At 35.7% G+C, this 22,331-nt stretch overlaps 1 protein-coding gene across 2 annotated transcripts; it reads left to right on the top strand.

Moving 5' to 3' along the window:
- Nucleotides 1–5: 5 nt before the first annotated feature.
- Nucleotides 6–22,311, top strand: Fak (protein tyrosine kinase 2 Fak). Of its 2 annotated transcripts, XM_019055810.2 has the most exons (20): nt 6–298; nt 1,395–1,480; nt 2,374–2,548; nt 3,298–3,420; nt 4,351–4,482; nt 5,425–5,565; nt 6,751–6,939; nt 7,466–7,543; nt 8,007–8,229; nt 8,937–8,981; nt 9,901–10,011; nt 10,674–10,856; nt 11,577–11,793; nt 12,412–12,602; nt 13,638–13,842; nt 14,967–15,040; nt 16,626–16,828; nt 19,896–20,045; nt 20,727–20,970; nt 21,662–22,311. In XM_019055810.2, exons 3-20 carry the CDS (start codon nt 2,390–2,392, stop codon nt 22,168–22,170), a joined length of 3,177 nt encoding a protein of 1,058 aa, XP_018911355.2. In that variant the 5' UTR covers nt 6–298; nt 1,395–1,480; nt 2,374–2,389; the 3' UTR covers nt 22,171–22,311. The 2 variants fall into 2 exon arrangements, with proteins under 2 accessions (XP_018911355.2, XP_018911356.2); XM_019055811.2 differs by lacking the exon at nt 8,937–8,981 and having other exon boundaries at nt 7–298.
- Nucleotides 22,312–22,331: the final 20 nt, after the last annotated feature.

Raw genomic sequence — 22,331 nt, 5'->3', positions numbered from 1 at the left:
CACCCGTTGGTCACCCTCACCCTCCACCTCTCTTACTTTTTCATAATTATCATGACAATTTTAGTGATTTCATCAAATCAAGCTTTTTATTCTAAAGTGCACCCGCGGTAGTCTTTTGCTGTATCTGTGGTTTTGGTACTGATTTTTCCCCACAATTTCCTATCGGCTTTAATTTACTTACAGTGGTTCTTTTGAGAATTCAACTTGTTATTCTTCGGCCCACTCAGTCCAGCCGATTGCCTCCTGTTTAGTGTGATTCTGACTCCTATCGGGAAAAACACATGATATTTGTTTCATCGTAAGTATTCTTGAGCTTTTATCCTAATTTTGTCCGACAATACGGTAGCAACAAACCACACAAGCACACACTCCTATCCGCTATTTGCTCAATGATTTCAAAATTTGGTTCACCCTCCTTTGATGTGGGTCCCTTGGCTTGTTTCTTGAAACGATCTAAGTTTTTTGGTTCTCAAGTAAATCTCTGACCCTAGTGAAATCTGTTTCAGCTTCAGGTTGGTTTACTCCGTACAATGATCAGGTAAGCCCGGTTCAAAGTTGTACTTTTCCAAGTTCAGCTCAACTTGCAGGCTTTGTTTACCCCCCATCATCCTATACTTTGTCGTTATTTCACCTCAATACTTTCAGGTTTATTAGATACTGCATGTGCTTCCCTGTTCATTTCAAATGCGCAGTTCTTGCTGCTCTGGCATTAAGTCTTAGCTCATGCAGTTGCAAGGATATTGTCAATATGAACAGTAGGAACGTTTCTCAATGGATAGTATGAGTCCATAAGAAACGGTCTGGATCCTCTGTTTCTGTTTAGATCATGAATTTGACTCCATAAAGTTCAGCTAACATCTACTCGGTCTTGTCAACTTCATGAAAACATTCCCTATAGTACATTTAGAGCTTCAGTTCCTTCCTCCAGATGGGGCGACAAGGTTTCTACCGAGTCACTGTTAAAGGATATCGATGGTCAAAGTGCAAAACCATGTTGCTCCATTTATGATGTTGCAGACTTCCTGTCATTCTTTAATTTTTCTTTGGAAAACTGGCAAAGCTTGACTTTTCATAGTTGGCTAACATCAGGTATTTTCTGATTTCTCTTAATTCCCAAGAACATATCGATGGTGAGACTGGCAGACCACGCATCTCGTTTGCGGTGTATACAAATCTCCCCTTCCATTTAATTTTTTAATAGAGAACAAATAATTAGCATTCCTTGAAATTTTCAATGAGTTTTCATTGTGCGGAGAAGAAAAGTCATGGGAGTTTTCAAGAACTTACAATTAGTAGTTTTCCATTGAAAAAATAAAGTATGACAGGAAGTGTTGTTGGAAATTTTCACCCTTTCATGAAGTGTACGCTTTTAACACGCTTTGTTTGTTTTTCAGAATGGAACTGAAGCTACATTCACTATGACAAAAATCAATGGTGTCAAGCTCCCAGGTCTCTCTTCGCTGTTACTCCAGTGACAATGGTAAGGAACTTTCTACTAATTTGTTACCTACACTCCAAATAATGCCAGTGTTGAGCTTGGAGAAAAATCCAATTACTTAAAGTTTAAATTTTTCCTGTGTAAGACCAAACTTTCTCAGACGAAAATGCAAATTACACTTCTTTAGCGGCACAAAACTGAAGAAAACCACTTCAATATACAGTAAAACCTCAATTTATGGGATTTTATGGGACTGACGAATCGATATGTTAGATTAATGAATTCGTTAATTTGAATAGCTCGAAGCCATTGAAAAGACCGAAGGATTGATCTTTTAAATCTCAATCCGATAAATTGAGGTCTTACTTTGTTCCCTAGGATAGGTATCAAGAAGTACCTAACTCATGTTAAAAACTGAAATCCCAAGTTTTTGACCCAACTTGACAAAAATTTCCATCCGTAAAATTAGACTCCATTTTGCCGTAAGGAACTGCTATTTGCGGCTCCTTGTAGAAACAATGTATATACCATTAGTTTCCTTATAAAGATAAGTGCTTTTACAGCTAGAAATTCTACCTCTCGATTGCAAACTGTAGTCCAAGTTTTCTTTCAAGCATGAAGGTCCTGTAGTCCTTGGGCAGTCACCTCAAAATGAAAAAATGAGAGGGTGGCCACAGTCAGGGCTACAAGTATGTCGCTGGGAGTACTTTTTGCAAGAGCTTCAATCCAAACTTACCATCTCTATTCCTATCCCCATTTTCATGCCGTACATTTCAAGTTTGGAATGTTATTATTTTTTCTTTAATTGGAGCGGATTATTTCCACAAAGAGTTTGTAAGAACCGAACCACTGTAGCTATCTTCTACTTCAATTTGAAAAATGACAGCTTAATTTGCTCTACATGCTTTAATTTTTGTCTTTTCTAATTGCTCTAGCCATGAGAAAACAGAAATGGATTTTAAATGTGGTATTTCCTCAAAGGTCACTGTACCAAGTGTACCAACTCCAATGGCCGCCGTAACGTCGGAAAAACCACCAGCTACTATCAAAATAGATCTTCCAAGCGGAGAATTTCAGTATATCAAATGGAATGATGACTTAGACATCAAGGTAAGCTTTGGTTTTAGCCCAATATAGCATAATTCAAACCACAACGCTCCTCCTTATTTAAAGCAGCTGGAATTTAAGAAAAAAGGAGCATACCAAAAACTGAGAGCTAAATTTTCTGTGAGAGGAAGAATAATAGTCACTGAAACAGATGCACAGTAAAAATCAAATGTGCTTTTGGCTCTACATCTAACGAAAGCTCTCTTCTCTCTTTAAATTTTTTCAATAAGTGCCAACACTGGAAGCAACTGTCCTTAAGAGTTTTAGATACTACAGATTATCTTTCCTTAATTTAGCTCATAAATGCAAAGAAAAAACTCCATCTACTATGTTAGATTTAAAAAAATGTGACACAACCAAAAGCGGATCAAGAATTTTTTCTGCAATTGCAGTGCAGGTAGACCTGTGTTGCGTAATGCACCCTCAAATGAAAATTCACTCATTTGTTAGTATCATTGCTTTATGCTTTTGTATGAATAAATTAATTATTTTTTGGTTCATGCCCACTTTTTAGCCTCTTGTAATCTTCCACTTTCCCACTAAACTATTGAGCACATGTCTTTGTTTACTACATCCAATGCAAATATACTCCGTTGGCCTAAATGTATTCAAATCATAATCAAAGCCAAATCGTGTCGTTTCTCAAGGGAGAAATAACTTTTGCATGAACCTAAGCAGCTAGAAATTGCTAAACATTTCAAAAACATCCTAGCTACAGTAATCATACTCATGGTTCTCTTAATTTTTTACAGGGCACTATTACGCTGATTACTAATCGCCTTGGAGTAACTTATCATCGTTGTTATGCAATTCTCCTCCTTGAGCCGCAATCCAAGCAGAAATTTTGGCTTCATCCAGATATCACTTTCAGACAGGTATTTAAACCTTTACTCTTAGCTGAAAGCATTTTAAAGTTATTTCAGTACAATTTTTGTCCCCAAGTTCCATGGGGAAGGAGACCTTCTCAAAGAGAAACTAAAATCAGGAATGGTACCTGTGCTGCCGTTCTAAGAAAAAACGCTGTATGAACCCTCAGGTGTTGCCACATTTCCTTTGGTAAATTATAAATTGTCAGGAAAATTAGTAAATATTTTTCCTTCAATTTTTCAGATAATTTTGTTGGCAATGTCATGTAAAGCTCCTGAAAATTTTTAGGAAAAGTATCATAATGTTCTTCAAAAACAACAGTTTTCTGAGAAGAAATTTGGCAACTCTTGAATGTTCATACGACGTTTTTCCTTAGCATGGCAGCATGCTTGTAGGAGTATTTCACAAACTTTTTGATATGAATAATTGTCATAAATGTGAAACCAAATGGGGTCAATGACAGTCTGAAACTAACGGTTTAAAAAGCGTAGTAAAAAAAGAAAAGAAAAAAAACATTAAAAGAAGTCTAATCTGCTATGATGAGAGCTCAAAATGGAAGTTTGTACCTTTTGTTGGCAGAAAAATGAACCGAACTGGTTGCAACTTATTTATCAAGATATTATAATTGGAAAGTCCAATTCTGATTTTTCAATCAAACCTTTCTTTATTACCTACCTGAAATAAGGACCTTTGTGTAATTGACAGTCAAAGATTTGTGCATAAATTGTGTCAAGCCCCTGTAGGGGCGATAAGTCTCCGGCGCTTGTTTAAAAATAGCACCCTAGCAGATTTACAAAATTATTTTTTGAAACAATTATATATTTGGTTTTTTTTTTCCAAAAATGAATTTTCATCATTGTAGCACAGCATCTTTTAAATACCTACTATGCTGCTTTATGTGTTCTTGTCTTAATGTATTTACAATTTTTCCAACTTAGGTGCTGGAAAAGTGTGAAGCAAAGCATAAATTCAGTAATTGGAAATTTGAGTTAAGGATCAGGTTCCTACCTCAAGATTTAGGTCAACTCTATGACAAAGACAAAGTTACCTTTATGCTGTTCTTTCACGAAGTAAGTGTTCACTGTTTCTTTATCAAGAGTTGCTCTCTTTTTGCAAGTTTCCCTACTCAAAACCCCATGTCAATCAGGAATGATACAAACTCATACAGGCTTATAAGACTTATACAGGTATTTTAGCCATCCGTCTTTACAATAGGTCACAAAACCATGAATGAATTTTGACTTGCGAATACATTTTTCTGAAGTTAAATGACACCTAGTGCATGTGCACATTAAAAATGCAAAAAATAACCTAGAAACCGACATAGACACAGTTCAAAGAGTGCAACTTTTCTGCAAATTTAAATCACCCCGGTTTCTAGCTGAACTAAATGATGTCATCCGGCACCAATCAGAAGCGAGCATGAGTTTCTATGTGAAAACAATAGGACAGTAGGAACTTAATCTTCAGAATCAAAGAATTGAATCTCAAACAAGTTATTGGCAGGTAACAACAACTCTACAATGAAATATGTTTTATTTTCACAAAAATCAGTGGAAAGTGAGAGGAGATAGCGATTTGATTGCTGTAGTATATCACTTTCATTAGACTAAATTCCATTATTTTTCTGCCATTTTGGTGCGTTTGAAATTCCTCCGAGTCTTGGGACTTTTTAAAGGTGGGCTCGCTCGGGATTTTGCCTCCAAAAATGTGCTATAAATTACCTTGTAATCTACTCACTTGGTAGATTTAGTGACTCATTGCACAAAAATCCTGCTCTCTGTGTCAAATGATTTGGAACCACAACAATCCAGTTACCAAATTATGCATTCAGGAGTAGATTCTATATATTTCTGCTCAACGTGATTTTCATACAACCTTGCTCACCAAAATTCTATTCAGTTGACTGTATCTTTCGTGTGAAACAGACCTATTCCTGATTTCTTTTCGTTCTTCTCTTTGTAGGTTTTAGTATGATCTGATGACAAATCTTTATTTTTCTCTTGTTACAGGTTCAGAAAGAATACCCTTCAGATACTATTGGTGCGAATATTGATCATGAAGTGGCTATTCAGCTGTGCTGTCTTAAAATTAGATACTTTTTTAAAGATAAACTGGACAAAAAAATTAGTTTAGATCATTTAGAAAAAGAGGTGAGATACATCTAAGTATTTATTAACTGTTCCTCTTCATCTAATCAAAGTTTTTATTGATAATTTTTAAGTCTTTCCCCCTAAAAAAATTTTAATGCCTCTCGATGGATAGCCTCTGAAACCTTGTGTCTTGATCGTGATGTTTAAAAATGTCCATGCATGTCCAATTTTTTAAAAGGTATACCAATAACCATCATGGCGTTTAAGTTTCTTCGATTTTTCTTCCTCACTCAGTGATCAGCCTCTAAAAATTTAAGGCCAGAATGTTCATTCGTTTTCCATGTAAAAGATGAAATACGCAAGGAAATTTTAAAATTTGATTTTGAAATTTGGTTTTAATTTTAATTTGTGGTTTATGAATTTAACCATTGCTCTCTCTGTTTCCTTGTCAGCCCAAAAACTGTTTTCTCGTCTGCCCAAAAACCACATCTCCCACTGCATTTTAAGAATGTCATCTTTTAAGGCTCTTAAAATTAAGGAAGCACTCTTTTTTTAGCTTTCATTTTAAAATTTTGTTCAACTATATTTTCGCCTCCTGAATAACTTTCCATCGAGAATCTGGTCTGAGCAATTGCAGCCAGGAGCAACATTGAAAATTTTTCAAGGAGAGAATCCTAAGATGAATAAGTGTTTTTTCTTTTCATTCTTTTTTTTCGTTCTTTACCCAAAATTTCCCATGAAATTTTAGTAAACCGACTTGTTGCCGGTGGAATGATAACATTCTTCAAACAAACCAAAATCATCGAATTCTTTGCTATGGAATTACAGTCTTTTCTTTTAAAATCCCTTTCTTGTATGGTTCTACTCATCCTGAGCCCCAAATGTTAGGGCGCGCGTTCAAATGTGATCGTTCATAGATGGTCACCAAAGAGTATCACAGTAAGACCTCGATCTATGGAATTTCGAGGGACTGACAAGTTGATGCGTCAAATTGCAGAATTGGTGAATTCAAATTAGCTTGAAGCTCTTTAAGGGACTGGAAGATCAATTCGTTAAATCATAGAATCTGTAAAATCGCAATTTGATAAATTAAGATCTTACTGTACCCCAAAGACATCTGTGAAAGCTCAGATGTAGTTCCGAATAAATCTTATCACACATCTCAATTTAACAGTGGTGAATCAAAATATATAGAAAGGACAATTGAGGCTCTTCCCTTTAAGAACTCTGTTTTTCTTTTTTAAGGTCGGTCTTCAGAAGTTCCTACCGCTGAGCGTTATCGATCAGATCAAACCAAAAACCCTGAAACAAACGATCAAGCATCAGTTGAAGAAAGCAATACAATTACCTGAAAAAGAAAGTCTCTGCAAGTTTCTCCAACTCTTGAAATCTCTTAACAGATTTGACTACGAAAAATTCCATTGCACGCTGGGGGTAAGTCAAATTCCTCCCAATCTTTGTTCTGCCTGGAAATTCATTCCTCTTCCATTATGAAATTTTCACTGCCCGATATTTGAATGAGGTACTTTGTCAAATGCTCAGGCAAGTAGTCAGTTGTTCTCTTTTAGCTTGAGTTGTGACAGTTCTTAGGAAAAGAGGCCTTATTATGGGAAAGTAAGTAATGTGGTAGAATGTTTTTTTCAATCAGTCGCAAAATTTAAATTTGAGTTATTGACGGAAAAAATCCTGGTAGTTTCCTGAAGAATACGTCACCAGTCGCCCAATTGGATTTGATCAAAACTGAACGGAAACGAGTCACATGTTTGAAACAAAATGTGTAATCTTACAGCATTTTTTGTAAGCAAAATGTTTGTAGAGCACTCCTCAATGCTCTGATAGCAGCAACTCAATGTTTTTGTGGACATAGGTTCTCTTTTATGTGAATGGTCTTAGGTGATGGAAGCACCCAAGCAGGTATTGAAAAATAAAGATTGTAACAACTTTTTCTTTTCTTTTTCAGTCTGGGTGGTCTTTCCCAGTGGAGTTAGTCATTGGACCGGATATTGGAATCTCATATATTTCCCATAAGGCTACTGTTGTGAGTAAACTTTTAACTTAAGTCTAACATTAAGGTTTACTTAAAATTTGAGCTATAACCTCAGCAAAAATTAACTCAATAGACATGAAAATATCTTTGAATTTTACGGAATGGTAGACAAAAGATTGTAAAAAGCAAAATGAGAACGGAAGCAGCACAAGGAAAGCACCGTCAACAGTCAGAAATTATTTCAGTGAATGAGACCTAAGGATCTACTTCTTTGGCAAAAACTTGGAAGAGATCAGTTTCCCAAACTCTGGTGGATACAGAGAGCCCATTTCAAAATCTGTCTAATTTATAACTTGCTTAATTATTTGGTAGCATTTTTTTTGTTCCCATTTAACTTACAAAGAAAAGACAATCGGTAAGGAGGTAATGGAGATGTGTCTAAAACTCTCATAATCCAGTCTCTTATCTTGCAATTGACTCTCAATTAAGTATATTTTCAATTAATTTTTTTCAGCCTCAGAAAATGGCTGATTTCGATGCTGTCGAAAGTCTAAGCACCTTGGTAACTGATTGTGAACCTCATCGGAAGACACTCCTCCAACTACGGGTAACGGGCGCTCCTGAAACACTGACTGTGACATGCCCTTCTTTGGAGGTCGCTGAAAGTTTAGCTCATCTAGTCGACGGATATTTTAGATTTTACACAAATAGTGATACTTCGCTCTGGAACTTAAAAGGTAAACACACAAAACTCTTAAGGCACACACTGACAAATACAGTAAGAAGGCAGGGGACGTTTTGAGTTTTAATAATTAGTTTTTAAACAGGGGCTAAGTACACATGAAAAATTGTTGAGTTGCAGAACAGCAAGGATATTACTGGAAGCAAATCAGCGATGTCCAACTAGATGAAGTGATCCCAAAGATTACGTTGCCCGCTCTAATTAGTGCCTCTTGGTGGAAATCTTTAACGGTGGTATAGTGCTTATGCAACTCATTTTCATCAGTAGAACTTTTCAAATTTCAAAAAACGTAAATTCAGGCCCTTCTCCTTCTCTCTGGGAGTTCTTCTTGTTAAGTACTTATTTTGGCCTTCGATTAGAATGTCTTGAAGGCACATATAATTTTCCAGGATTGACTCAATTTCGAAAATTAGGTGTTTGACTGTTTTCAGGAAAGGGGACTTAACTGTCAAAAATATATTATGGTTAAACCTCGAGAAGACAATTGCTGTCAAGTTGGAAATCTGTTTAAATCGTAATTTTTCTGTGGTCCTTTCATTATCCCAAAACTCCAATTAAATTTTTCCGCTTCAACTTGATAGTAATTGCGCTAAAAAAAAAATTTGGCATTGTCCTTTCTCGTCTGGGTTGTATTCCTGTTGACTGTCACAAGCAATAAATAGAGTTTTGATTTTTGTGCCTTTTTTCTGCTCTTTACTCAAGCTGCCATTTGGAAAAAGTATCCCTGCCAGCTTTGTTGCGTGAAAGGTAAGCTAATTTTACTGGAGCACAGTTTCTTGAGTTTGAGTTAACCTCCCAGTTACATGTAATTGCATTTCTGCGCTCAAGCTCATGGAAGGTTGTCACGAATCGTAAAATTTTAGGGCCTTCCCAACGGTTTGAAAGACATACTTCTCCTTGTATTTCCTCAGGAATTTATTGTGAAAGCTATGATTTCCTTTCAAATAAGATGAATCATTTATTTCAGTGCTTCATCCTAAAATTGATCCCAGGCTTTATTGTTTTAATTTTTAATGTTGCGCCTGGAGTAGGGACTTTTCAAATTGCAAATTCTTAATGAGCATCACTTATGTATTACACATATTTTCAATTTTTAACTGTAAACGGTGATTATTGAGACTAAAGTCTAATTTAAAGCCTCCATTTGATTTTTTGCATAGAATCGATAAAATTTATTAATTGGTAGCAAACAATTTTGACCTGGAAAATAAAATATCTTAAAACTTTGGCCTTGCCATCTACGCTTTCAAAATGGGACAAAAATTGTTTAATTCTAACCTTTAAATTTAAATTTTCAATTAATAATTAATTAAATTTAGATTTTAAATCAGTTGCAAAGAATTGATTTGATTTCCTAATTAATTTTTCTAAGAAATCCTTTTCCCTAAAAAAATTTTGGAAATTGCCATCCCGAGTTTAGACAGATGTTGTGTTTTAAGATTTGTTTCTCTTACTTCTACACTGTTTTGGACTTTATTGTGTATTTACTTTGAGTATTTTTTAGTAAGTAGCATCTTTTGACTGGTGAAATAAGTTTTTTTTTTTTTTTTTTTTTTTTTTTTTTTTTTTTCCCGTGGCTGTCAAAGGACATCTAGTTGACTTACAGGACAGTGACCTCAACTTTTTCCTTTTCTCGCTCCTAATCATTTTTTTGGGGGTTTTTCAGACTCTTCAAATGCTGCTGCCAAAACCAAAGTCAAGAATGGGACAAGTGCTGTTTTGTCTGAGGATTACGCTGAGATCTGCGATGAGGAAGGTGACTACTCCACTCCAACAAGTAAGGGCTGAAGTTGTTTATTTTCGCATATCAATTTTGCTTTGAGTTTGTGGACTCAGAATTTTCAAATGAAAACTGAATTACTAACGGGCTGTATTCCCTATCAGGCAAAGTAAGCTCTAGTCTGCAATTGCAAAATTTAAGGGGCCGCAATTTTTTTTAATTCATCATGTAGCATGTAGCCGATATGCAAATGAAGCCCTGTATTTCACTACCTCTGGAGGGATAGCGATTATTCAAAGAAAGAAAGAAAAAAAAAATTTGACTTTTATCAATTAATTGATACAATGTAATAATTGATGGCCAAAACTTCATATTCCTTCTATTTTAGAGATCGGAAGGATGATAAATCTTTTTAATTTGTCATCATTGTTGCAGCTTTGATAATTTTGACAGAAATCTAATGCAAATTGCTTGATTTCAATAGTAGCTGGGGAATCAATTTTAAATGAATGTCTGAAAAAAATCAACGTGAAATTGACATTCCTATTTCATTGTGTGTATCTAATTTATTTCAATGCTGAGACGTCCATCATTTCTTCCAGATGAAGAATTCGTAACCGTCAGAATTTTTCCTCTTTCTTGGTGTAAATAAGCAATTTAAAATTTTTGACCATTAACCTTTTTTCCCTCTTTTTTTGCTTGTGTGTTTCTGCGCGCAGGCAGAGATTATGAACTAAGCCGAGAAAAAATCGAATTGGGAGAAATCATTGGGCAAGGACAATTCGGTGACGTTCACAAAGGGGTCTACAAGTTGCGGCCGGATAACAGTGTTCCTGTCGCCATTAAAACCTGCAAAGTGGACGCTGATCTGGCAACTGCTGAAAGATTTCTCGAAGAGGCTTGTGAGTACATCAAAATGTTGTCGTTACTATTTGTGTTAAACAAAATTTGAACGCATCAACCATAGAAAGTATTCTGTTTATTTTAATGGAAGAGAAAATATTTAAAAGAAGATGAATGGAGAATTATGACAAAACTGAAATCATGTTCTAATCTTCGATCTAATGCATATTCTCACGGTTTGAAAGAATCAAATTTTGTGAAGTCGTGGCTTTGAAAAAAAAAATCTTTGAATTTAGAGGCCAATATTTGTGTAGTTACAAGGAAATGTTTTTTTGTTTTTTTTCTTCATGCATATCTTACAGGTAGATTGTTGCCCAAAACAGTTAAGGAATTTTGGTCGAAGGAGATTCGAGGAAGTGTGCGATTTTTAATTCATTAATTTCTTTTCATTGACATCATTAAATAAGCTAACTTTGGTATTTCACTCATTTTCTACCCTCAGTTCAAATTGAGAATCTTCTCTGCATTAAGAAGTATGGTATTGACACAATAGAAAACCCTTTATCCTGGATGCCATTTCAGCAGAGTGTAACTAGCCACCGATAAGATTTTAAGAAAGGACATGTAGTCCAATAGAATGTATTAGGTAGTAATCTTGGGTTATTTCAAAACCTCTTTTGTAAATGGACTGGTTCTTTTTAAACATTCATTTAAATTACATTTTCCAATTTTTTAGTAGCCTTCCTAATTTCAAAGTTGTTGACTTCGCTGTTTTCCAGATATCATGCAGCAGTTTGATCACTCCCACATTATCAAGCTCATCGGTGTTTGCTCAGAAAATCCAATCTGGATTGTAATGGAACTTGCCAGGCATGGCGAGCTCCGTGCTTATTTACAAAGTAACAAAGATTTTTTAGATCTATCTGTTCTAGTCCTCTATACATTCCAACTGTCTACCGCTCTTTCGTATCTTGAGTCCAAAAAATTTGTTCATAGGTAGGTTTGCGTTTTTATTCAAATATTAATAAACTATGAAAAATTTAACTGCTTTTTTTGTATGTAACATAACGGAACTGAACCAACCTAATCTAAATCCTTTTTTTTTTTTGGGGGGGGGGGGGGGGGGTAAAAGTTAGTGACACACTTCTGTAAGAAACAGTTTTGGTTTTAATTTAGTCCTCTTGATGTTCAGTTCTTGGGCTGAGAGGTTTCTTTTCCTGCAGATCGTCTCATTTACGAGTACATATTTGCATCTTTTCCGGGTTTACATCATCATACCTACCATTGCTGTTGGTTACTTATTGGTACATTTTTTTTGCATGAGTGTTTTTAAAAATCTGCTAAACCTTTATTTTCCAATTTACATAAATTAGAATGATTGGTGGAAATTACACTGGGGTGGTCATGATTTCACATCAGAGATTCTCTACTCAATCAAATTGAATCCAAACAATTGCAATAACGTAACGTTTCCAATGCTACTGGTGAGAATCATCAGATGTATTCATTGCTTTTTTATGATGTTGCATTTATAGTGACGATTATGATTAAGTCATTTTATGCATGTGTTTGTTTCTCTATTTCCACCAACTTAATAAAATTTCAATTTTCCAGGGATATCGCTGCCAGGAATGTTCTAGTCTCCTCCCATCGTTGTGTGAAGTTGGCTGATTTTGGCCTGTCACGATGGGTTGAAGATCAAAGCTACTACAAAGCGGGTCGTGGGAAACTCCCCATCAAGTGGATGGCCCCAGAATCTATTAACTTTCGCCGTTTTACAACTGCAAGCGATGTTTGGATGTTTGGTGAGCCCTCGTAATTCAAAAAGTACTCATAATCAAGCATTGTTGCCACAAAAAAGCTAAATTTTTTATTTATTGACACTGATGTTGCATTTTTTTATTGCTATCTTAATCAACCAACATGAAATCCATCAAAAGCTGGCCAAGTTAAACTTTCATGAAGATAAAATGCTGCTCGAGTCACATTTTTTTCAATCTTTCAACTTTTCTGTTGTAACTAGTTTAACAAATTTCTTTATAGGGAAAATTCAAGCTGACATATGTCTACTTAAGTAGAAAACACTATGGTAGTAACTGAGAAATCAAAAAAAAAAAAAAAAAAAAAATGAGAACCGAAGCAAGTATTGGGACAAGAAGTCCATGAAATAATTTTTTGAGTGAAGATTCCCATATTTGTTGAGTGAGGATTTCAGCTAGCTTCTTTTTACCAATTTTTCAAACTGAGTGACTTATGAAACTTTCATATTCTGAGTAACTGATAAAATATCAAATTGTCATTACCATATTCAAGAAGAAGTATGTGTCAATGTTCATTACCCATTCTGCTTAGAAAGAACGCCTCAGGAGCCCTCAGATGTTGCCAGATTTCCTTCAATTAAAAGCAAACATACTGGGAAAATTCTGAATATTGTTCCTCCTTTTTTTAAAACGTTATTACTTTCAACCAGATCTAAATTATCTGAAAATCCCAAAAGAAAACATTCACAACTTTCCTCAAAAATGAACATTTTACCTAAGGGAATTTGGGAACTTTCAAATGCTCACTCAGCTTTTTCTCTGAGCACAGCAGCATTGAGTAAACATTGCTACACTGATATTAACTATACCAGTAATACACTTTAGACCAAAAGCTTCTCAAGCAAAAATTTTCTTTGGTTCCTTGACGTTTTAACTTGAAGAACTTTCACCGCTCTCAGAAGAAAATTCACCCCTGCTCTTTGAGAAAAAGAGAGCCTTTCACGCTGCGGATGCAAGTTTTTTTAAAATAAATACAATCAGCCAAAGTTCAAATGATCATTCTATGCTTTTCTTAAACAGGAGTGTGTATGTGGGAAATCCTAAAGTTGGGTGTGAAGCCGTTCCAAGGTGTGAACAATAATGATGTCATTGGCAAACTAGAAAATGGAGAACGCCTACCACTACCTCCCCTTTGTCCTCCGCGGCTTTACTCGCTCATGTCACAGTGTTGGGCCTACGAGCCAAGCAAAAGGCCCAGCTTTAAAGAGATTAAGCAGGTTCTCAAGTAAGTATTTCCTTCTAGTTCTAGAGGCTTCGAAATAATGTTTTTTGAGTATCTTCTAGTAGCTTAAATTTGTGTACCTCCGTATAATTTTCTGGAACAGTTTTTCCGTTTTTAACTTCTAAAAATTTAATTTTTATGTTTGAAGTAATTTTGGATTAAATCTATTAATTCAATAACAAGATATTTCAAACATTGTCTACATCAGGGGCCGTCCATCAATTATATCACCCATTTTCCTCAATTTTTAGACCTCCCTTCCCCACTGTAAACTGTCATCCATTGCTAGATCCCCCAAAAATTATGTCATCCTTAGCGCCCCCCCTCCCCGCACTTTTTGGGGGAAAACGCAGAAAGTTGATAGAAATCAATAGATATAGTCTACAGCGTTACAAACATGATTATTTCCTGTTATTGAATATTAAATACATATATGTTGTGTTCCTCCCCCCTTTTTGGAGAAAATGCAGAAAATTGATAAAAATCAAGCAAGATTTTCAGGCTTTTTGCTTTCAGGAAAGCTTACATCATCCTTGGTGTGACCTCTCCCTCCCTCCACGTCACCCACCATCATCCACCGCCAGACCCCCCCTTCCCCCCTTCCCCCTACTTGAATGATGTAATTAATAGACGGCCCTTTAAATCCTAAAATGTATTTACTTTAACTTCTAAACGTTAATTACTTTTACGTAAATTCCTATCTAATTGAATTTCAAGATTTAAGATTTTCTTTTTAATTAAACCTTATATCAAAGGTGAACTTTATTCATTGTTTTTCTGCAAGATTTATATTCTCTCTTCATATCTGTCATTACCTTTTCCAAAAGAATAGTTTTCCCCAACATTGCTGTCTTTGAAAGCTGTATCAAGAACAAGCGCCCTGACTTCTATGCAAATCACCTCTCTCTTGTTTTTTATTGTAAGGTGCTCTTCTTAATCAGTAATTACTTGGAAGGAATTGCAACTTGTGGAGTGCCATTGTAAATTTCACACTATCCATAACTTTTTCTCCTTCTTTTTCTGGAAAAATGGAGTGAGAAAAAGTAATCTGTGAAATACTGAGAGTACAACTGATTTCTCTGCTTACATGAGAAGTTCTCAATTTTTACCCATTTTATGTGTTTCAGCGAAATTTTAATAGAAGAAAAACGTCAGCAGCAAGACTCAATGCGAAGAGGGAATAGGCGTATTCAATCATGGAGTAAGTGCTGTCTATCGATATTGAATTTACGGAACAACGTATTTTGATTTGCAAAGTCGCAGGTTTCCTGTGATACTTTACTTATTTGATAGATGACCAATCATCATAACTAAACAAAATTTCACGCGATGGTTGTTTGATTTTTCAAAAATATTCCCTAGAACTTCATTACGAAAACTTAAAGAAATATTTTTTTTAAAAAATGAAAAAAGAGCACAAATTCTGAAATTCTACAATTGAAGTAAACGTTTTTATAGTTTTCTTTTTTGTTTGAATGTTTGTTTTTTGTAGCCCATTTTAAAGTTGACAAATATCTTTAATTGTTGCTAAAGAAGATAACCTGTCTCATATTTCCATATCTAAATTTTTAATCATTCCTGTTACACATTGGAGTCTCGTCTTAGAAATTTACTTATCTCCAAATTTTTAACATAATGGGTGTAAAATAAATAACCATATGAAATGCTTTTTTTCCTTAATAAACAGTGCACCCTCTGGGAAATAGTTTTACATATCAATGGTGAAAGTGCAGAAGTGCGTATCTCGGAAAACATGATTTTCCAGTAGAGTAAAAAAACTGTCTACATTCCTCCTCATTGTCAGTAGAAGGGTGATAATTTTTAAGGTTAGCAAAAATAAGATGCTTTTTCAGACTACATCAGCATTTTGAATAATTTCTGGAACCTTCAGAAAATACAGCAGAAATTTCGAGATTTGCGTTTTCAGCACTAAGAATTGACACTTTATCTTAAAATACGCATTTTCGCAATTACTGTTTTAAACCTGTTGCTGGCAGATTTTGATCATTTAAAGACTGAAACAAGAGTTTCATGCTTACAATTCCTTATCAGAAGCTTTAGTTAGATCTCATACAGTCGGATCAAGCTTTTTATGATTGGAATATGACATTTGATTATGAGACACGCATTTCTGCAGGTAGCGTTTTGAACCTGCTCTTGATCATTAAGATCAAAATAGAGTTTATTTATACTTAAAACTTGTTTAGAAGCTTTAGTTAATCCAATAGGGTAGATGAAACATTGTATGAATCGATCGACTCTAATACAACTGACTATTGTGATGAACTGTCTGTTCATGATTGCGTTGGCCCCAAAAGTAAATAATGGACATGAACGCTGCGCGCCGCTAGTAATAGGTACCTATGAAGAAATGATACTGGAGGATCCTCGAGTGATTAGCATTTAGCAACTTTTCAAAAACAGCGAATTCCTGAAAGTGAATAAAAACAAAGAACAGCTGAGCAGCTGATGTATACACTGTTGACGGGAAACGCTGAGGAGCGCTTAATCGATGGGGCCAGAACAAGATACGCATTACTGCACTTAAGCCCGAGATATGCTGAAAAAGTTCTACGGTCTTAGGTGACTTCACGATTTTTTTCGATTATTGTCTTTTGCTGGGAGATAGACAAATTCTTCAACAACACGTTTATGCAGCTAACTCAAAACTATCAAAAATCGAAGTACGCACTTCTGCACTTTCACCATTGTTATGTTACTTTTCATTTACTGTAATTTTATATAATTTATTTTTTGTACTTTTAATTGTATCAATTATTTTACAGGTGATTCAGATGAATGTCTACCCCCTCCAAAACCCTCACGGAATCTCATCAATGACGAAACGTCGAGCCAACCAGGTGCTGTCTCAACGTACATAGTTGCTCAAAACCCGGAAGTCCTTGTCCATCTCCTGAAGGAGAATGAAGCTCGTGGCGTGAACCCATCTGTCTACACAACCCCAGCCTCCGCCTTCAACACTCTAACGGTAGATTTCAAAGAAAAACTCGGTGGTGGGAACTCTGTGAGAAACTCCATACTAAGCTTAAACTCTCTCAGCAGTAGCCTTTCGGAAAACTTCCCCCACAGCACCCAATCCTCCTCCGAGCTTCGTCTCGTCCCGAACCAGCTATCCTCCTCCGCCTCTAACAAGTCCTTACCCCGCAATTTCGGAGGCAAAGCGCTGGGCACAAGGAAAAGTGCTGCTGGTAGGAAGCTTTCTTCTCAGCTGGTGTCCGGTCGATTTAATAGCTCCACATCAACGTTGAATAACGATAACCTTTCTGTTTCTAGCGCTGTGCTAGGGCCCGGTGGTAGCTCAACTCAGACTTTGTCGTTTAATGCAGCTAGTGGCTCTGATTTCGAGGAGGTTTGGAAACATATTCAAGTGTGCCTGTAGTCTGTATCATATGTTTTGAGACTGGTAGCTTTTACTAAAACTGCCGCATGAATTTTAATCACCTCCCGAATGTGATTCATGTAGATGTGTGTATGTCTATCAACCAATGTTTGCTCTTCAGTTATGATACCTCCTAAATTTTCAAACCATCCCTAAATACGCACATATTTTTGTTCGTCATCATATGAGCCGACTGTTTTTAGCTTGTTTTGTGCTTTTGTGTTTGTTGATCTTGTCTTTTGTGGCAGCATTTGAATGGATTTTTTTGCAAAATGTTTTATAGAAAATCTTCGCAACAGCAACCTTATCAGATCTTTTACAATGCTAATTCTTTTTGAAAAACTAAAGTCTGAAAAGAGAGAGGCAGGAGGTAATGACCTGGTTAGTTTTGTTGGTAAAAGTTTTTTAATGACAAAAAAAAGTCTGAGTTTTTTGTTATAGGAAAAACTTGAGAAACAGGACATTAAATTTGACAAAGTAAACATGGTTTATTTGGGGGCAAACTTCTGATAATACAATAAATTTTTGTCCTTTACACTAATCTGAAATATAAGTGGCAGAAATCAATAGTACTGAAATGACTACATATATGCTGAATCATGTGTTCTTTTAACCTAAGTAACACAAGAAATTCAGACTAAACTATTGGAAAATCATGGGGGATTTGATATTACAAATGTACTGTGATGTGAACAAAATTAATCTTTCTAAGGGGGAAATTTTTCAGACCTACCTAGTATACAAGGTATGCTCACTTAGAAACCAAATTTTAGTCATAATTGGATTACACATTGCAATTCAGAACTTTCTATTTCGGTCTTGGTTTAGAAACAACGTATATCCCGATAGTTTCCCCATGCACATATGTATTTTTATGGATGAGCCAGAAATTGTAGTTCTAAATTGCATATTGTATTCCAATTGAGGCGCTGTGTGCAGGATAGGCTCTTTTCAGTTGTGGTGTCTCAGAATTGTAGCTGCTAATTTAAATTTTTCAGAGAAAATTATTTTGTATTTTCCTGGTACTTTTTTGTGTAGCACATTTTAAAATCATAAAGAATATTCAGTAGTAGTTCGAAAAAAATGCATGCATTTGCTTTTCCTTTAATAGATTAATTTCAGCAGAGATACAGAGACACCCCTACCATGATGTGTTCTCCCTGCACTCTGCACTTCAATATATCTCAGGAATGATTTTGGCAGGTACATGCCCTGTCAAGGCCTTCAATGCATGTGTACAAGTTCACAGTGTTTATGTCTGGATTGAACAAAGCCTGCATTTAATGAAGCAAAGTTACAATTCTTGCTTCAGCACAATTTTAAAGCAAAATCCTCTTGTTGTTTGTTTGTTTTTTTTTTTTTTTTTTTTTTTTTTTTTTTTTTTTATAGTTATGGGCTCCTCCATTTATCAAGTTTTCTTTCACTTACAGCCTCTGACTATATAGAACATTGAGTTTTTCACTGCATTTCAGCAGTTTTTAGCAAATCTTCATCATTTTCCCTCAAACTCCCTTTGCCCAATCATATGATAAATTCAAGAGTCATGATTAACCATCTAGATGATTCCACAAAGAAAATTGCCTCTCCTGAAAACTACGTTCTCTGAATTGTGAATTTTAAACTATCATATTTTATTTCTGGTGTTAATTTGATATTTGTGGGTGTTTTTTTGCATCAAATACTAATAACATACTCCTCTCAGCACCCATGCCAACATTTCGTCAATCTTTGGTATTTCCGTCTTTATTCCTGTGGGTAGTCAAGTATGTATTTTTAGAGAATCAATTTTTGTACACATACCAAGTGACTTAGTTTTCCATTCTGGGTGTGTAGGAACTCCTCTCAGGTCTAAATGATTTCATTAACATTAAAGTTACTTAAGATTCTGTCAGGGTGAAAATTTGTTTTTGCTCCGTTTGGATTTTTACCTATTTTGCCTTGATAGTTTTTCTATTGCCTGTATCTGACATGATGTGTTGCCTGTCGCATGAACATGACTTTTGCAGCAGAACAGGGTTGCAATGGCTTTTGAAAAATACTTTTCCTCATAATTTTCCTCCAGATAATTTGAAAAATAATTTGTTCTATCAATATGTGAGAAATTCTTAGATATTCTTAATTCTCAAGGGTGAGTTCAAAAGGTTGATCAACACCATCAGTCTATACACACACAGTCACATTGGACCTTCACCACCTTCCACTGATAAAAGGTGAACTTTTCAGGAAACCTATTTACCAATAATCATGAAAATATGTTTGCAATACAATGTATTTTATCTGAAAACTTCTTGGCAAAAGACAAATGAGTTTTTTCAAAAGTAAACATTCAACTTGAGAACGTTGGGTTATACTCAAATGTTCATATGGTGCTTTTTCTAAACACGGCAGTACCTACCCCTTACAACTTACCTATGGTGCCTACCTTTCTTAAAGGTTGACACCCAGGTAAAAGGTACCCTCCTTCAATAAATTAATGTGGGTCAAATTGACGAGGGTAAGCAGACTTCTGGAAGATTTTAAAGTATCAAAAGGTACTACTCCAACAACTTCACTACACTCGAGGTACTTGTTCAATAAATGTCCGCCTAACTTTGATTGATTTGACCTGAAAATTTACATCTCAGCTCTGAGTAATTCTCTCCTAAATTGATTACAGAGTGAGCCGGTGTACGGAGATGGACTGCTGTACAATCCTGGGACTTCCGAGGTTGAATTTGAAGCTCAGTTATTAGAACAACGACTCAAACAGCAGCAGTTAGAATCGGAAGAGGACAGTCGCTGGTTGGCTGAGGAAGAGATTAATTTGGTGAGCATATTTCCTTTATTTTTTTGCCCTCTCTTCATTCTTTCATATTAACTTCAATTTGCCTACTCTCTGGTTTTTTTGCAACTACATAGTAACCACAAGGACAAAATTAGATAACCAAAAATGGCAATATTTTTAAATTTTTTAATGAAGTAAATAACTTGATTCTGTAGCTTGGAAGAGCGCTCTTTAGACTTTCTTCAAGACTCCAAACCATGGTTTTTGGAACAGTAAAAACCAAAGATGATCATCCTGTGTCATTTGGGGAAAAAAATTACTCGGGAAAATCCCAAAAATTACTAGACAAGCTGTGATGCAGACAAAGAATTTTTTCTCTTTTTGTTTCCTACTTTATCTTAAAATTTGGCGACTGTGAATTTGGCGCTGAAAAACTAACCAAAAGTAGATAAACATCAGCAATTTGGCTGTGAAATTGGGGGAAAAGTTGGTTTTTCTCAAGAAAATATAGGGCAAAGTGGGGTAAAACGGCTAATTTTCAACAAGAATGATCCTGTTTTGACCTTCAAACAAAGGGTGACCCAAAGGCACAAGGAAAGTTCTCAAATTTTGTCTAAGCTCAAAGAAACAAGTGTAGGTCCAACACAAATAAAATCAACATTACTCTACCCAAGAGCAGCTTATAATTGTAAAATTGATTTTTTGGATTATTTTCACTTGCAGAAGAAGCGGCTCTCTATTGCAAACAGTTTGTCAGATGGTGACTCAAACGATGGGAGGGAAACAAGCTTAACAACGCCTCCTTTATCACAGTGTGGAGATTCGTTAGAGAGACAAAAGCGGAAGGAACGAATAATAATTGTGAAGAAAATGGAACCGACTCCGACTGCTAACCTCAACCGAAGTAATGATAGAGTCTACGAATGTACCACCTGCGTTGTTAAATCAGTCATGGCATTATCTCAAGGTAACTAAATGAAAGCTGCACTCCTGAACCTTGTTTGTAGGTTTTATGTAATCCATGCTTATTCTCCAGTAAGCATCACTATCAAAGATTTGAGCCTGAACTAACTTTAACTTATTTTTGCTTCACCTCTTTCTAATAATTTTTGTATTTTGATTTCATAAATTAAGAGATTTAATTGGGCAGTGCTATTAATTTGTGGCAGAGCTAATAAAGCTATCTTCTGGGCGACGAAAGAGCTATCTTTATGATAAATTAGTTTTACAAAGACCAATACAGATAGTTTCATACTGCTAAATGATGTTCAGTTGATATTTATCTTTCTAGGAATCAGTCATATCATACTCCATATTTTAAAATCTTACAAGTAACGTGCAAAGTATGATACCTTAGGCGGAAATTGCTTCAGGGGCTTGTAGTGGTCACGGGCGTAGCCCCTTAGTCCAATATAAATCAGTCATCGAATCGTATTTTAACTAACCATGACGAGCTACTTATTGCTTATTCATGTTTTTAAGTGATCATAAAAACAAAAATGTGTTCAGCGCAATTAACCTGTTGAGTTTTTGTGGAATGATCACAATTGAAAAAAAATTAATCTGCCCTTTTCTAAATGAAAAAAGCAAACTTTATTATTTTTTTTTCATAAAATATGCATTTCTCACTGACGCCTTTTAATTAATTTACGTTTCAGGTGTTCAACAAGCTCAAGCTAGTCAATATTTAGAGTTAGTACAGTGTGTTGGTCTGGAGCTGCGTCAGCTTCTCTCCAGTGTCGATGCCTTAGTCTCCATCGTTCCAACCTCAGTCCACCAAGAAATCGGACTAGCCCACAAAGTTTTGAGTAAAGACATGAGCGAGCTGGTTTCAGCAATGAAACTGGCGCAGAACAACAGCAACACAACTCTCGACGCGGAGTACCGAAAAGCTATGCTGTCAGCCGCTCACGTCCTGGCAATGGACGCTAAGAACTTACTCGACACCATCGATTCGGTGCGTATGCGGTTTCCGCAAGTAGATCTGTTGTTCAACAAGCCACAGAATGGCGAAATAGGGATTGAGCAGCCGGCAACGGAAGCTGCGCCACAATCGTGTTCAAGCGATGCCAAAGAGTCTGTGATCAGGGAGGCGCTCGATCCAAATGTTCCCTCGAGCTCTAAGCTAGGCGAACCGTGCACGGCTAGCATTCACCTGACAACGTAATGTTTACTTAACCTCACTTTTTTAACTTCTACCAAAAATTACTCTATATTTATGCTTTTTTATATTTGTTTTTTACTTTTGTCATTTGAACTGTAAATCTCTAGTTAATTAATTTATAATATATTTTAGTGTTTTCAATAACCTGGCTTTCTCCTTTCATT

This window comes from Bemisia tabaci, chromosome 2, assembly GCF_918797505.1.
Source record: "Bemisia tabaci chromosome 2, PGI_BMITA_v3".
Classification (NCBI taxonomy): domain Eukaryota; kingdom Metazoa; phylum Arthropoda; class Insecta; order Hemiptera; family Aleyrodidae; genus Bemisia; species Bemisia tabaci.
The sequence above is the reverse complement of the archived record's forward strand: the minus strand, read 5'-3'. Positions and strand labels throughout refer to the sequence as shown.